This window comes from Biomphalaria glabrata, chromosome 8 (assembly GCF_947242115.1).
Source record: "Biomphalaria glabrata chromosome 8, xgBioGlab47.1, whole genome shotgun sequence".
NCBI lineage: Eukaryota > Metazoa > Mollusca > Gastropoda > Planorbidae > Biomphalaria > Biomphalaria glabrata.
Genome location: NC_074718.1, coordinates 35,106,671 through 35,123,411, shown reverse-complemented (window position 1 = coordinate 35,123,411; position 16,741 = coordinate 35,106,671). Strand labels below are relative to the sequence as shown.

Below are 16,741 nucleotides of genomic sequence, written 5' to 3'. Positions count from 1 at the left end.
ATCTTTCATGTTATTTGCTCTGTGGATCTGTAGGAGGAATCTGGGAAGCCTAAAGGCAGCTTAGCGGAGACAACTCAGATCAAGGGGGAATTCAAACTCCTTTAATAAGTAGCCAAGTGTCTTATGCCACTCACACATCCCACCATTTTATATCTATTTACAAGAGGACAAATAAGCTTGAAGTCGAAACTCTGGCTTGGACAAAAGAAGAAATCCTCAATACTTGTACTGTAACGAGACTGGTTTAATCCTATTGTAAGACATGACTCACTGTCAAAAGCTTCAAGGTAAATTGTAGGGAGCATGAAGAAGGGGTCATCCAAAGAAAAGCTGTCAGGACATTGTAAAAGAATGGACTGGCCTCTCTCTTGATATCTTACTTAGGACAGCTGCTGACCAGGAAAAATGGAGGGATTTGGTTAGTGGTCACAGCAACCCTACAGTGAAAGATGAGATGGCAGATGTACAAGAAATAACAACACATTTTTCATTGCAAAATGGACCAAATTAATTTATTGACATCCTTCACAAGGATAAAACATGACAGAAGAATGTAGATCAACAAAGACACTAAAGATTTAATGTGTTGTTTTTTTTTTAAAGTTATATATTAAAATTGGATGAAATATAGTGCAATATGTTATGTACACACTAGGCCTAGTCACTTCTGTAATATACAGCCCCTCCCTTATAGCCATGATTACTCCATTTGTTAGTTTATCAACTCATTAAGTGAATGATTTTTAATAAAAATGAAATGACTAAAAATAAAAATAATAAAATACACACACACACTGTAAGACACACACACACACTCTAAGATCTTATTACATTGACAGTGAATAATAACAGCAAGAAGAAGACAAAAAAAGTCTGTATTATGTTTGGCTCTGACATTCCACAGAAAAACAATTTTACTAAATCACTGAACTTGATGTTAAACTTTCAATTGCATCTGCACACACTAACAAAAAACAAAACAAATGGCACACAGCACTACATACCAACATGAGAAAGACGTAGTGATTTATTTTATCTAGAACAAGGGCACATCATCCAATAAGGTTTATAAAAAAACAAAAAAGACTTTGGAGGCTATTACTGAATGTGTCTCACAGATTTGTTTCTTTGAAAGCATTCTATAAAATATTCTATCTAAAGGTTAGCTAATTAAATACTCCGCAGCTCTTGTTATGTCCCAGTCTTTAGTGGAGAGAGCCACTCTTGCTTTGTGCTATAGAAGAGAAAATAAAAATGATGTCACAATGTGCCACAAACTCGTAGGGCGACCCCTGAGGGTCAGTCAGCTCACACATTACATTGCACGCAAACTCACACTTAATTCACACTCACAACAGACTTGGTGGGGGGGAACAAATAATCATTTTTTATTTTGTCTGTTTTTGATAGAATTGTATTCATTAGATCCCATACAGATTTTAAATATTTTGTATTGTCTTTTTCATATTGTTTCAAAATTGATTTATAAAAATATGCATATTTAAAGTTTTAAAAAAATAATGGTGTGTGTGTGTGTTGGGGTGGGGGGTGCTTTCAAAAGACAAGCAGCTGTTAAACCAATACATCTGTTTTAAACATGATGAAAAGGGTGGTAAAGAGAGAACAGATATTTTGTTGTTTCACTGTCATGATCCTATCTAGAGAACAAGAATCAATAGTAAAGATCAACATATAGGAAAGAATATTTTTTTATATAAGAATATCCTATGATACCCGCTAATTAATAAGACCAAAAGCAAAACCCAATAAAATAAAACTAACCATTTCTTTGTTTAGTTCTGATTTGTAAGAAAAAAAAAGTTAACATGAAGTTTTCATTATACATGATTTATGAAATGTATTAATATTTTTTTTTTAAAGTCTGCTTTAGAGATCAAAAGGCAAAAGGGCAGGTCATCTGTTAGTGTACAGCAGTCAACAATTATGTAATGGCAATGTCTTCCATTGCAAAGAATAAGGATGATTCCAGTGTTTCAAATGAATATGCAAACCCCAACAATTATGTAATCAGAATTCAAACATGCAACCTGTTTTACAAATCTTACTCATTAGAACTGGAGCATCCAAATCCGAAAATTGTGATTTTAATCTTAAAGATATGAATTTGAAATTTTATTGTTCAGCAGTAAAGTGCCATCATACCATTTCTTTTTTGATAAATTTAAGAGGGAAAAAAAAAGACTACCTGGAGCATTTCTCTGAATGTGTTTAAAGAAACATTTTGAAATTTAGAGATAGAGTGCTGATATAATAGAGAAACTACTTACTTCATCAAAACCCATGTTTTTCATTTTAACAACTTTATCCTCCAACTCTTTATCAGATTTGGGACCTGCACAAATGAACAACAAAATTGTCAGTCACAATTGTCTTATTTTACAAGATATTATTTTTCAAGATGGTCAATAATGTTTTGCATGTTTCAAAATAATTCCTCTTTTCAGGTTGCAAACTCATCATCGGGTTAAAAAACATATAAAATAAAAGGGTGGAACCTGGGTGAATACTTTTATAGAAAACGGCTCTAACTGGTAAAACTTTAGTTTGACTTATAATTTTTCAAAATTATAATTAACTTAAATATTGCCATAGGTCTAGACAATCTTTATCTTGAACAGACATATATCAGCATTTTTTCCCACTTTATTCAATAAATAAATTGACGCTCTTTTTAAAAAAATATTTTACTTCTTTAGTCTCTATATAAGTAAAGACTAATGCGATGTTATGTAGAAATTAGCAATTCCAAATGTGAGACAGGTGAAAATTTAATTAAAAACCACTTTGGTATTTAACTTACTAAAACCAATCTTTACTTATGATGTTTCTCTTATTATTCTTTCTGGTGGACATCAGTTACATATCATAATGAATGTGTTATATTATAGCTTTATTTTATAATGTTTGACCTAATAGAATTATGAACACTAATAGAATTATGAACAATCTAGTAGTCATCCGCATCATTAGCATTTTTTCCCCACAAATTATAAATTTACAGTAACTATTTACAAGGAAGTATCGTCTCTATACTATGCGTGTTAACTGCCCAAAAACTTACCACCAGCATAAGCAGTTGTCCAATGCCTTGCCGTACGCTGGAAAATGGCATTGTTTTCTTTATACTGTTGTGCTACAACAGCGTCCTGTGGGTCGTCCGGCTCAGCAGCAGCAAGTAGAGCTTGTAAAGAGAGTAAAACTGTTCGCAAGGTCATGGCTGCCGCCCTGGGAAACAGATAACACACACTGATGTAAAAATACTGATTCTTAATTCTGCTACATCAATAAAATGCAAGCATTTACAAGCAATTTAATTTGGGAAGCAAGAAATGAAAAGAAAAAAACACACTTCTTTGACATTTCAAACAAACATTTAAAAGGCACTACTTTTTACTGGTATGTTCAATCATAAACTTTTACAATGTTCTTATAGTTTAAATACTGTCTTATTCTACTGTAACATTTCAGAAAACATTTGACTAGAAAAAAAAATACTCATAAAAAGTTAAATATATTTTAGAAATGTGTAGAAAAACAATAAACTTGATAGACATCCATTCAACAAAGTAGCATCTACAACAAAAATTAAGTGTCAAAAACAAACAAAAGGTCTTGGTATAATTAATCTATATGAGCAAATGCATGTTTCTTATTGTGTCTGGTCATGTGTCCCTTCTTAGAAATGGCAGATAGTTAAAATAAATGACATGTGGGTTTGGTTTGGTTTGTCAATCTCTTTAGCTTGTTTGGGACTTTAAGAGAGCGTAATGAAAAAAAGTTTTTTTTATTGTGTATTTTTTTTCCCTTCTTTTAATTACAATATTCAGAATTCCAAATCAGGCACTACTGAGATTTAAAACACTGACAAAGAATTGAGGGATGTGCTTTTTTTTTTTTTTCAAAGAGTTAACATTATTACAGGTTTGGTTATGTTTTTTTTTTTAAATAAAATAATGTTGGTGAATAGTATTGGGAGACAAAATCTATGAACACATGGACAGAGACTTTAGACTTAGTTGATATTTGACTTTCTGTGTGTATGGACAGTTGGTTCTGTGTTTAAAGGCAATTAATAACTTTAGAGATGGGAACAGACTTTGCAAAAAATTGTGGAAATTTTCAACACCAGTGTTTGTGAACTGCCATGTCGCAGAGACCTAAATAGGAAACTGTGGAATGCTTTTAAAATTAAGTAGAAATTAATTATATTAAGTATTTTCTTTAAATAGTATTACACATTGAAAGCACTACATGAAATTTACTGCACACCTACACACAAAATGGATGCAAGGCACTTTTGTTTGTACATTCAAATACGAAAACTTTGACAGCTTTCTCCTCATGCACTTGACATCTAGCTTTTTATATCTCTAGTCTAAACAGTCGCAATAATAACCAGCCATGAGAATAAATGCTTTAGATAGAGAGAATGTACAACAACAAAATTGCATTTTTAATAGATTAATTTAAGTTTAGCTTAAGTTTTCATTGTGTAACACACTTTCTTGCTAGCAAACATGGCAGTTGTATGCAAGAAGTGGATCTCTAGGCCTAAGTTGGTTAAGTTGGATCAGTCGGAATTTCAAAATTTTTTGGGAAATTACCATCTCTGAAACTTGCAATGTATGAACATTAAAGTGGTGTCAGAAGTAAAAGCTCTAGATCTGTACCAGTTGCGTATACAATAAATCACAGATTGTTCAGCAGTCTTGACAACTTACATAAATTTATTTTTGCATTAGTCTATATGTTTATTAAGCCATTTTTTGTTAAATAAAGTATTCATTAGTACTGAAAATTAATTTTGTCATTTCATTTTTTTTTTCAGTGACTGGATTTGATAGCAAACAAAAAAATTCTTATAGTATAGTCTGAAATGAAACAAAAAAAAAACAACAACATGTTGTCTTACCACTGGTCTTTAAGAATATCTAAGCAGATTGCTCCTGTAACTGAACTTATATTAGGATGCCATATTTTAGTGATGAATTTTACCTGAGGATTAAAATGATTTTTTTTATCTCCAAAAAATTCTTATGAGATCTAAGTCACAACTATTTGGTAAGCTAAACTAATAAAAGAATAAATTACAAGTACAGTTTAACACCATGAGAAAACAATGAATATGTGGTGGGCGAAATGGATATTTAATGGTTTCTGATATTTCAATTCATGAGATGGGATAAATGGATAGGTTTCTGATATTTTACATGACATCTAATGCATTAAATGGATAGGTTACTGATTTTTTAAATTTACTTGTCTTGGGTTAAATGGATAGGTTTCTGGTATTGTAATTTACCTCTAGATCATTACCTGGATGGGTTTCTTGGTATTTTTTATTTAAATTTGGTTGGTAAAATAGATATGTTTCTAGCATTTTAATTTACCTGGGGTGGGTTAAATGGATAGGTTTCTGGTATTTTAATTTCTAGTTTGAATTTTCCACCTTCATAAGCTGTATCTGGTGGGCCAGCTATTTCACCACTTAGTTCTGTAAAGTTATCATTCACAAGTTCCACTTTTATATTACATGCTGCAACCTGAAAGTGACCAAAAAAAAAATTTGAAATATTCACAAGCAACATCAAAAGTAAACTTTAATTATTTTGATTTAACAACAAAATAGGTACAAAATAGAAAAATAAAATAAATGCTTCGTCATAAGAACAATGGCTATCTGGTATTATTTCAACCAATAGATTGCCTTCAAGAGTGTTTGACATGTTGATGATTTCTAAGAATTAAAGAAAAATGTGCATGATTTTATTGCTCACAGCATATCTAGCTCACAGCATATCCAAATAGTAGCTTTATGATTTAACTTTGCAAGCCACAACTTTAAAATGCCTTTAACAGTGTTTGACAAGTTGACGACTGAATTCTCTACATAATCTTTTAGATCTATAACTTCTAACATAGATGCTCACACCTCTCTAAATAGTACACCTTCATATCTTCTTTCCTAAACTGAAAGTTGTGCTTGGAGAACAGAGATTTTCATCTAAGCATCATTTCACGTTAGAAAACATTTCATCTGTCCCTTGAATTTTGTCGTAGTGGTGCTGTGACAGTTCAAGTAACCAAATCACTCTATTTTTCAAGGGTCAGCAAGAGTCTCCCTCCACTGTACCCCGAAGGATGACTTAAAACAGTGAGTCATGTCTTACAATACCAACCAGATCAGCTTGCTTCTCCTCACAGTATTGAGGAGTTCCTCCTTTTTGCCAGCCAGAGTGTTGACTTGTAACTAATTTGTCTTCTTTTCCTGGTATCTGATACCCAGCATTGTGTATAGCACTTACTATTCAAGCTTGAATTCTTCCTTCAGCCTACGCATTCAGTGTCCAACTTTCACAACCATATAGAAGTTAGAGACCACTTGTGAAGAATACAGCTTTAATTTTATTGGGAAGCTAATGTTATTCTTCTAGATTTTCCACAGCTTTTGCTATGCTTGACCCTAGGTATTAAAATGAGTCAACTTCTTCTAATGTTTGGCCATTCAACTGTATGTAACATCTCATACTATCTTCACCACAAAATAGAGTTTTGCTTTTTATATGCTTATTTCCATGCCAACTTCTCTAACTGCAGCATCCAGTTTTGAAGTGCGATCTTGTACCTGATCTGTATTTTCTCCAATGAGGTCTATATCATCTGCAAACCTGAGATTGGAAATAAAATGCACGTTTATGGTCAAGCTAGGAGTAAATCCTTCTAGAGTTTCAATCATAAAATGCTCCAGAAATATTTTGAAAAGAGCTGCAGAGAGAATGCATCCTTCTTTTGGTGTTGAAGGCAATTTTTATTTAACAGTCTGATGTTAAGTATTTGTTCAACAGTATTTTTGTCTGCTCTGAAGCTTGCCTGTTCTTTGAAAAGGACTTCCCCTATGCTTTTCTCTTAAGTCTGTTAAGACAACTCTAGTATAATTATACCTTTATAACAGAACAACTATTTTACTAATTCTTTACTATGGATACTATTTACTATTGTATACAATTTAGCATCATTCTCCATACAACAGATTAATTTTAAAATAAATTAATATATAGATTTAGTCCTGCAACACTTTGTAGGATAAGACTCCCCTTTTGACAAATAATCAAGTCCATAATAACAGTTTTCAATCAAAGGACTACACTATAAAATTAGTTAAAAATGAGTGAACCAAAATTATAATGTGCCACCTAACCAAATGTAAAACATTTGTTGTTAAAGGCTTGGACTTTATAAACTTAACAAAGTAAAGAAACAGCAAAGTGATGCCACAGTGTTCATTGATGCTTTGAGCCCACAATAAAGTGACATTGATACAATTTTTTGTGCCTCCCTTCACATGAAATCTTAAAAAAAAAGTAAGCAAGTTTGTTGATTTAGAACAAAACAGAATTTCATGTTACAGAAAGTGGTGGTTAGCTCTGAATCAAAGCCTTTAGTAGAGAGACTATTTAATTATATCCTGAAGTCAATTATATAATTCTTTTCACAAGAGAAGTGCCCCACCCAAATCAAAAGCTTCTTTGAAAACCTTGTGTGTTGAATTAAAAAAGCATTTTGTACACAACATTGTAGCAATATTCCATGCAGAATTTCTATTTATTCAGGGACGGAATGTCAGTGCTCTTGAAGGATCTTCTGCTATTGATGAATTAGTTCAGAAATGCACGATAAGAAGCATGAAAACCTGAAAAGATATCTCGTGAAACAAGTACACATGCGACTTACTATCTGGTTGACACACGTTGGTTAGAAAAGTGATAATAGCAGCAACAATTGTAAACTTTCATGAAAATTGTGCCAAGTACCAGGTATTTCAGAGAGAGTTTTAATGCTTTCAGATGGATAGCACAGAAAGATGATCTATCTAGGAAAATGTTTCAGAAAGCATGCAATTATTTAAACTATTGTGTGTGTAGGCCTACATTGTATGTAAATTGTGTGTATGTACATTGTGTCAATTGTGATGTATGTATTGTAATAACTTCAAAGTTGTTGAAAGTAATAATTGGCAATATTGCTCAAAAAAATCTAAGCCTGTTTTTTTTTAGTTCCATCATTCATGATTGACATGTGTCCCACTTTCCCTTCCTATATATATATCTGGTCCTTAGACTTAGATTGGACTAAGTTTCTAATCAGCCTCAGTTCACTCAAGTCAAATCAAGGTCTATAATATAGTCTATCAACACTCTATATATAGAGAGAGTCTAGAAGATCTAAATCTAGAATAATCTAGTTCTAGATCTAGTAATATCTAGACTAGAGTAAAGTGCAAAATTCGAAAAGCCCTGATTTGTATAGAGGTTCCAACGGTTCACTTTTTATTGCTAAAACTTTTTTATTTGAATGTTTACCAAATTACTACTATATTGCTACTGCCCATGCACCTTTTTTCTTCACTTCCGACACATACTATTTCCTTTTCCTTGTAAAGTCTAAGTTCATGGTTACGTCAAACTCAGGAGGTGTGGAATTATTCTTTTTTACTACCCGGTAGTGAAGGAAATGGGTCATGGGCTTAAGGCTATTTTTAAGTCTGATGGCTCATCAGCTTAAAGAGACTATTTGAAGTTGTGGAGGGTGGGAAATGGTGCAATGGATGGTGTTCTTGCGCTGGAGTAAAAAGAAAATGACTTTATAGTGAAAATTAAATATTAAAACATGTTTTTATATATATTTTCTTTCATCTGTTCGAACCTTCCATCAACCCATTCGAGCTTACTAACTGGGGAAAAATCCGATCGAGGTAAAGTACGCTTGGCGATACCTACCCTACACCTCTTTGACCTCATATTTAATTTTAACTGACTAAGCCTAGTGATACATTAAATCTTATCTATTATTTTTATAGAAAAAAGGACGAGGAATTCAGAGATACCATTAGTTATTTCATAGGTTAGACCGTTACGGTGCTATAAAAATCCAAACTTGAAAATTGCTGCCAGCGGGCTTAATGCTTTCGAACTTAGCACTTTATTATTATTTTTTTATATCTAAATTCCTAAATCTATAATCTATGCAAGTAGATCTAGAATCTAGACTCAAGAGTCTAGACTAGCTGACTCTCCAGACATCTAGATCTAGTCATCTAGACTCTATCATACTCTATGATAAGTACAGACTAGTGTGAATGTGATGTCTATGCCCTGCCCCTATGCTTCTCTACTGCTTAACTGAGTCATAACTGGCTCTCTACTCAACTTCTCAAGACTACTGACAGTACTGAGTACTGTACTGTTAACTGTTGTTTGAAGCAGTGAGTGTCTGAGGTGTCTCTAGAACACTCTACTAGACTTTAGATCTATTCTAAAGTCTATAATCTATATCTATTTAAATATTATTAAAATTAAGAAAAATACCTCGTCGCTCTTGACGACTTCTTTAAATTCTCTCTTTATTCTTTGTTCGGCTATGTTAGCCATGCCTCTCTTTAAAGTTAGAGCAGTCAAAACCTTAGCTGTGATTTGGTTTAGCTAGACTATATTATACAAATGTGGTATTTCTAGAAATTCCAAATTTCACTAGATCTATATGATAATCTATTGTAGTTCTTGATCTAGATTTAGATTGTAGACTTGATCTATTACATTTACTGCCCTTTCCTTTTCTAATTTTAGCGTACGGGCTTATCTTAGTGAGTGTTATGGTAAAGTTGCTACTTGGTTTCTAAACTAACCCAGACTGTTAGCTGAAAAATACCCACGAAAACTAATGATAGCCATCATCATCTGGTTCGACAGACGCCTTTAGTAGACCCTACCTAAGTGTAAAAATAATAATAATAATAAATAATAATAATGTGAAAATAAAAAGAAATACGAAACAGAATTCAGAACATCGCTGCACGAATAGTCTTAAGAAAAACAGGATGCGATTCTGCTAGTTTTCTTGCGTACACTCCATTGGCTTTGTGTGAATGCGAGAATCGACTACAAAGTGGCCACACTTTGTCATCAATGATCAGTGCATCTACATCGAAAAAAAAAAAGGCCCTTGTACTTCAGTGAAGTGCTCACCCCACATGTCTCTCCGAGAGCCCTGCGCTCCATCAACTCATCACTTCTAGTTGTGCCACGTTTCACCCATCAAAAGCTACGGGTTGCGGACTTTTTAGTGCATTGCCCAAAGGTTTGGAACTCACTCCTCATTGAGCTCAGTCAAAACAAAACAACAACAAATAAACACATATAACCTATGCTTCAACACATTCAAGAAGCTTTCTCTTTTCAAAACCTTTTTTTTGTTTTTTTACATTAGTTTGTCATTTTAACTATCGTGTTTGTTTGTTTGTTGTTGTTTGTCATTATATGAGCCTACATGTTTGTTGACAGTGCTATAGGCCTATATATTTAATTATTATTATTATTGCAAAATACGACAACCTGTTATTGGCTGATAGAATTAGAGTTGACAGACGTCTGGTTTAAGGAGGACACGCTTATGTCCTTTTTCGTCTGGCATATGTGAAAATGTTCGGCTTACACGCTGTTGTACACTGCGATCAGGGCGGTCCTACAGGTTACGGGGCCTTATGCGAAACGAATTGCGCGGGGCCTACTTTGCGTTGTAATAAGGATAATAAGTGAAAATTAAGATTTTGTATTAGAAAATATATTCGTCTTTGCATTTTATTTATAATCTAGTTTACTAAGTACAAAATCACTGTTCAATTAACTTTACAGTAGATGGTAGTTTTCCAACAAAACGCCGATAAACATTCAGATCTGTCTTTTAGATTTACTATCGACTAGCAAAATATCGCTTTGTTTTCTTTTTTCGAAGAGGTCGAGATAGATTTAAATCTATATTTGTATGTCAGTTACTATTAAAGTAAATTAAGTATTTGAACTTCTTGTTTTGGTTAAAATTCGGCTTATTATTACATTTTTATTCAATGAAAGCTGACAAAGCTGTTTCGTTTTGTTTTTGTTTTTTAATCGCGAGTAGGATTGACGTTTTCCATATTGAATGACACCCCGAAATGACAATTTTGTCTGTTTTAAGGAGATTTGCATCAGTTTTCAGAAGATTTTAATAATTTCAGGAGATTTTCATGACTTTTTCTTATATTTTATAATTTTAGGAGAATTCCAGGAACCCTTTAATAAGTTAAAATGGTTTAATTTAATAATTTACACATAGAATTCGCATCGCGCGGGGCCTATGAAAGTGCGGGGCCGATTGCGGCCGCATAGGCTGCGATGTTTCATTTATTAATTCTTTCCTACATATTGTCTAGTGTAAACACACAATCAAAATCATGCATAGCAGAAACAGGTGTTCTTTATAGTTTTGGTTGATGTCTGACATAAAGCGCGTTTTATAGGTGTGTTTTTTTTTTGTTTTGTTTTTTTACCGAACAACGCACCGTGGATAAAAGACTCTTCATCGACTCATATAACATTTTCGCATTTAGTAGAAAAATCTGTAGGAAATATGCATGAAGTTCTGCATATTGGAGATAATCATACCTGGCGGGAAAACTATAAACAGACTTAGCTTTTTGGTGCATCCGATGTACAAAATAAAGAAAATGTTGATACATTTTTAAACGTATAATTGTGCGCTTTTTCGTACTGCAGAATCAAAGGTCTAAGCTCTTCTGTTTGTAGCATCAAATAATTAGCTATGCAATGGGGTATTAGACTATGACTTAAAACTTGTTTAAAAGAAATGGGCAAGATTTGATACGAAGATCAACTGTTACTCACTGAAATAGTGTTAACATAACAGCTTCAATGTTATTCTTTTTTTTTTAGTTGGCAACAGTGATGTTCAATTGAGTGTCATCATGAAAATCTCCAATGAGCTAATGATACAACTGTTTGAATTGCACTGAGAATATACGAAACTTTAAGTTTTACAGCCTTTTATTTACGGACACATTGTCTATTTCTTCAAATATGAGCTTTCGAATCATTGTAAGCCTTGTATTTAAAGTTTTAATTTGTCTAATTTGTTTATTTCATGCGTTTCTTTCTTGGTAAGGCTGTGTACTCCTTTTGTCCTCTTGTGTGGGGGGTGGGGGGTGCATCTGGTATCTGGAGATCCTAAGTAGGCGTACATTTTGGTATAACAAATTATTGAAGGGCCGATTATGAAGCCAGATAGTAGAAACCACCGAAATCTGATTAGCAACTTCTCGTTGAGGCAGAACGTGGTCGAGCATAGAAACTTCATAAGTTCAAAGACTCTAGATTTTTCTTAAGAAGATATTAGAAATGGCCACACATTGTTATCGAAATGTAATTTTGACGTTTACATCTAAAAAGTTCGAAAAAAAATCATATATTATATAGGCCCTATTTCTTAACTTTCTGACGTTTCTGACAACTTTGTCCCTACGTCATGTGCTTTATCGTGTCATATGTAGGTAGGCCTATTAATTGTATCACATGTCATAGTCATATGCCATATGTACTAGTTATGTTATAAGTCTTTTTTTAACAAACGCAAAAATATAATCACCAAATTCCATTAGCGTAGCCTGGTGGGGGGGGGGGGGTTGAGGTTAACTTTCGCCCCCTCCCCTAGGGTGCTCCCCCATAGTCATATCATGTACTAGTTATGTCATAAGTATTTCTTTTTTTAACAAACGCAAAATATAATCACCAGATTCCATTAGCGTAGCCGGGGGGGGGGGGGATGTTGAGGTTAACTTCCGCCCCCTCCCCTAGGGTGCCCTCCCAAAAAAAAATAATTGCAAACTACAGTCATCTAATTCCATGAGCGTTATCAAATGGGTTTTTGAGGTTCAAAAACTCCTCGAATAAACAAATAAAGCTTTACTAAAGCCATCAAATTCCATGAAGTAACCAGTGGGTTTTGATTTTAAAACCTCATTCCGTTAGAGAATTAGAGCAAAACTACAGCCACCTAATTCCATAAGCGCAGCTAAGGGAGTTGGGAGGTAGGTTAAAAAACACCCGCAAAGAAAAAAAAAAATATAACAAAATTACAGTCATCAAATTCCATCAGCGAAGCCAATGAGGGTTCTGAGGTTAACCAAACCCCCTTTTGAAATAATGCTTTAGTGACGATATCTGTATGTCTTTTGGCCATCATAAGCATTAAAAAGGGCAAGGCAACGAACACCAACATTGAATTTGAAGGCATCGAGGAATTGAACTCCGCCTCTATTTATAAATATCTTGGAATAAACCAGAATGCCAAGATAAACCATAAGAAATTAAAAGAGGACTTTCTTGGCAAATATAGGCAAAGAGTTAATAAAATCCTCAACACCAAACTGTCTGGCAGTAATCTCATCACTGCAATAAACAGCTGGGCCGTCCCAGTGCTCCTTTACACGTTCGGTGTGATCAAATGGACTGACACCGACCTACATGACATTGACAGACTCACTAGAAAATTACTAACCAAATTTCGATGCCTACACCCCAAGTCCTCCACCATAAGGTTATACCTGCCCAGGAAGGATGGGGGTCGTGGATTGCAGAACATCTTCAAATTGTGTAAGATGCAAGTTTAAAAAATACGATCAAAACTGCTCGCCTCCAGCAACAAATTAGTTTCCTTCCTACGGAAATACGACTCCGATGCAACCCCTCTGAACCTACACAATGCTGATGTCAATGTCGGTTTGGACGACGTAGGGCATGAGATTCGCCAATGGGAGGAAAAAACACTCCACGGAAAATTTCCGGCTTCATTACATGGGGACAACATCGACAAGGCTGCTTCCTTAACATGGCTCAAAGCAGGTCATCTCTACCCTGAAACAGAAGGCTTTGTTACAGCAATACAGGACAGAGTAATCAGGACAAAAAATTACGAGAAGCATATCCTGAAACTCAATGTTGTCGACAAATGCCGAAAATGTGGAAATGTGGGCGAGTCGATTGTACACATTATGGCAGGATGTCCAGCTCTATCAGAATCAGCCTACCTAGGTCGCCATAACCAAGTTGCAAAGTTAATACACCAACACCTGGCTTTGACGTACAAATTGATCGGTAAGGACACTCCCCCTTATTATAAATACTCTCCGCAAGAGGTTCTCGAGTCTACTGAACATCTGCTGTACTGGGATAGGCCTATTCTGACCGACAAAACGGTAGATTTCAATCGCCCGGATCTGCTGTTCATCGATAAAAAAGAAAAAAACCGCTACCATTATCGATATCGCCTTACCACTGTCTCATAATTTAAGAAAAACTGAGATAGAAAAACAAAGAAAATATGGGAACCTAGGCTTGGAGATTAAGCGTCTATGGAAATTGTCCAAAATAACAATATACCCCATTGGTATATCAACCGAGGGGATAATAACAACTGACCTCACAGACACCTTCAAGGCCCTTAACATTCCTAGGAACATCTTCGTTGCCTGTCAGAGGGCGGTACTGCTGCAGACCTGCCACATCACCAGAAAATTCCTCAGTGGAAACTGTTAAAGGGACTACGATGAATTTTGTTTCTCTTTAGCGAAACTCGACCCTGGCAGCGCCAGAGAACGACTACTCGTTCATTTCTAACATAATAATAATAATAATAAAGACTAAATAAAAAATACAGTCACCCAATTGCATGAGCGTAGCTAAAGGGGTTTCGAAGTTATCCCCCTCTCCTTTTTCAATAAAAATAAAAGTAAGCAAAATTACAATTTGAAGTTCAGCATTACCCGAAATAAAACATTGTACAAATTGATCTGTTTTTCTACCTTTCTCTGGGCTCCATCAAAGAAGTGCAGTTAAAAGTCGATTTTATATTTGACATGTAATTTTTCGTTAGAAGAATTATAAGATATTACGCTGTAGGCACCTACGAAAACGAATTTTTTAAAAAGGTCTTATTGCATGAAATAATGCTAGTAAGCATGCTCTAAGAAGTGTCTTAAATCTCTGTCTAGCCAAATCATGACATGACACATATATCTCTAGGAAAATAAGTGTGTGTGTGAGAAAGAGAGAGAAAATGAGATGGTGGGGTGGGGGGGGGATACGGAAAAGTCAACATTTCGGCTTTGATAGCGGTAAAGAAAATTGGAACCAGATAAAAAACAAAACGCTTGAGGAGGCTACTTAGGGAATTAAGAATAAAAGCAGACGTACCAGTATGCTTTTCTTTAAATATAGAACCTATGAAGTTCAAGCCGAGCGCCCATAAGGTCGGCGATATCGTTCATCTACCTTCTCTATAAGATATTAAAACAAGAATGAAAGAATGTAGGCTATTTCAAAACATTTTAGACCTCAGAGGGGGGTAAAGTTTTAATAAAAATACTTTATTGGAAATTTTAAAATGTATGCTCCATACTCCTTAAATGACAGTTTATGTGTGTGTGTGTGTGAGAGAGAGAGAGAGAGAGAGAGAGAGAGAGAGAGAGAGAGAGGGGGGGGGGGGAATAAAGGAAGAAGAAAAAAAACTTAAATCCAGATCTAGTGAGAGATACCTAGCACGCGCAACACTGATTATGAACTTCCGTTTCGGATATAGACCCGCAACAAATGTAAAAATATCTTTTTTTTTTCCCATGTTTTTCGTAAATGATATAATTTAATTTTAATTAGAGCTAGATCAAGTTATTATTTTTTATCGCGTAGGTCTATGTTTTTATGTTTAAAATACTCTTAAACAAATTAGAAAAGCATATTTTTAAAATCTGATTTTTGGCTTTTCTTTTTTTCCACCTTATTTTCACATAGCCTAAAACACACCGTAAGTTGCGGTGTTTTCAAACATAAACGACCTCTAAAACAATACACAAAAGTATACAGATATCATAATTACATTTTAAAAGGCTTATTAAACCCTTACTGCTACTTAAATAAATAATTATTTGAAAAGTATTTAGACGCAAGGCTAAAATAATTCATTGTTCAATTATGATTTAAATATCAATAATCAATAACGTAAACTCTGCTAAGTCGTTGGTTTTCCTACCTGATTCAGGCAATACCCATATTCCATTCTCTGATGGCACCAGGGAATTAAGGAGCACTTTTACGAATTTGTTCTAGCGTATGGAATAAGAAATGCGCATCTATCTTTGTGCATTTCTGAGTATTTTCTGAGTATTTCAATAGCTTTTTTTTTTCTATTTGTAAATTACGGTTCAATGTTTTATGTGTTATAGCTACTTTAGGCCTACCTTTTATTCTTCTATCCTGAAGTGTCTCTAGGTTTAGTGATTTTACTAACCCTAACCCTAACCTTATTGTGTGATTTAGCGAAAATATATAGTTTCAGATGAACAGTCAATCAAATTGTGAGTGTTTTAACCAGTGGCGTAGCTATAGGTGGGGGTACAAATTTGAACCCCCCCCCCGGGCCCCCACTTGAGGGTAGCCCACAAAAGAGTGTCTGAATTTGTTTTTACATCAAATATTACGTTCGACGTTCATTATCTCATGTCATGATATCAAATGTCAAAATGCAGAGGCCACGAAGAGGTCACGATCCCAGCCCCTAATCCCTATTATAGCTAGGCCACTGGTTTTAACAAGCATTTCTAAAATTATTGACACCATGTAAAGACGTGCATGGATGTCTGGCCGTATGGTAGGACTATATATGTTCTGGATGGTTCCGGCTTCGAATTCAACCCGCCCTCCCTCCCTCCATAGGGGGGTTTGGGCTAGGATGTAATAATCTTCAATTCTGAAGGAACATCAGAAACATGCACAAACACATGTTAATAATTAGATCTATAATCTATAAGTTTTGTTTTCCTTTTAACTTACATAAGGAT

At 34.5% G+C, this 16,741-nt stretch overlaps 1 protein-coding gene across 1 annotated transcript; it reads right to left on the bottom strand.

Moving 5' to 3' along the window:
* Positions 1-483: 483 nt before the first annotated feature.
* LOC106056793 (ubiquitin-conjugating enzyme E2-22 kDa-like) lies at positions 484-9,679 on the bottom strand. The gene is made up of 6 exons (XM_013213646.2): positions 9,387-9,679; positions 5,412-5,564; positions 4,934-5,016; positions 3,083-3,246; positions 2,289-2,353; positions 484-1,234 (listed from the first exon to the last, which is right to left on the bottom strand). The coding sequence occupies exons 1-6, from the start codon at positions 9,447-9,449 to the stop codon at positions 1,163-1,165; spliced, it is 600 nt and encodes a 199-aa protein (XP_013069100.1). The 5' UTR covers positions 9,450-9,679; the 3' UTR covers positions 484-1,162.
* Between the last annotated feature and the right edge of the window lie 7,062 nt (positions 9,680-16,741).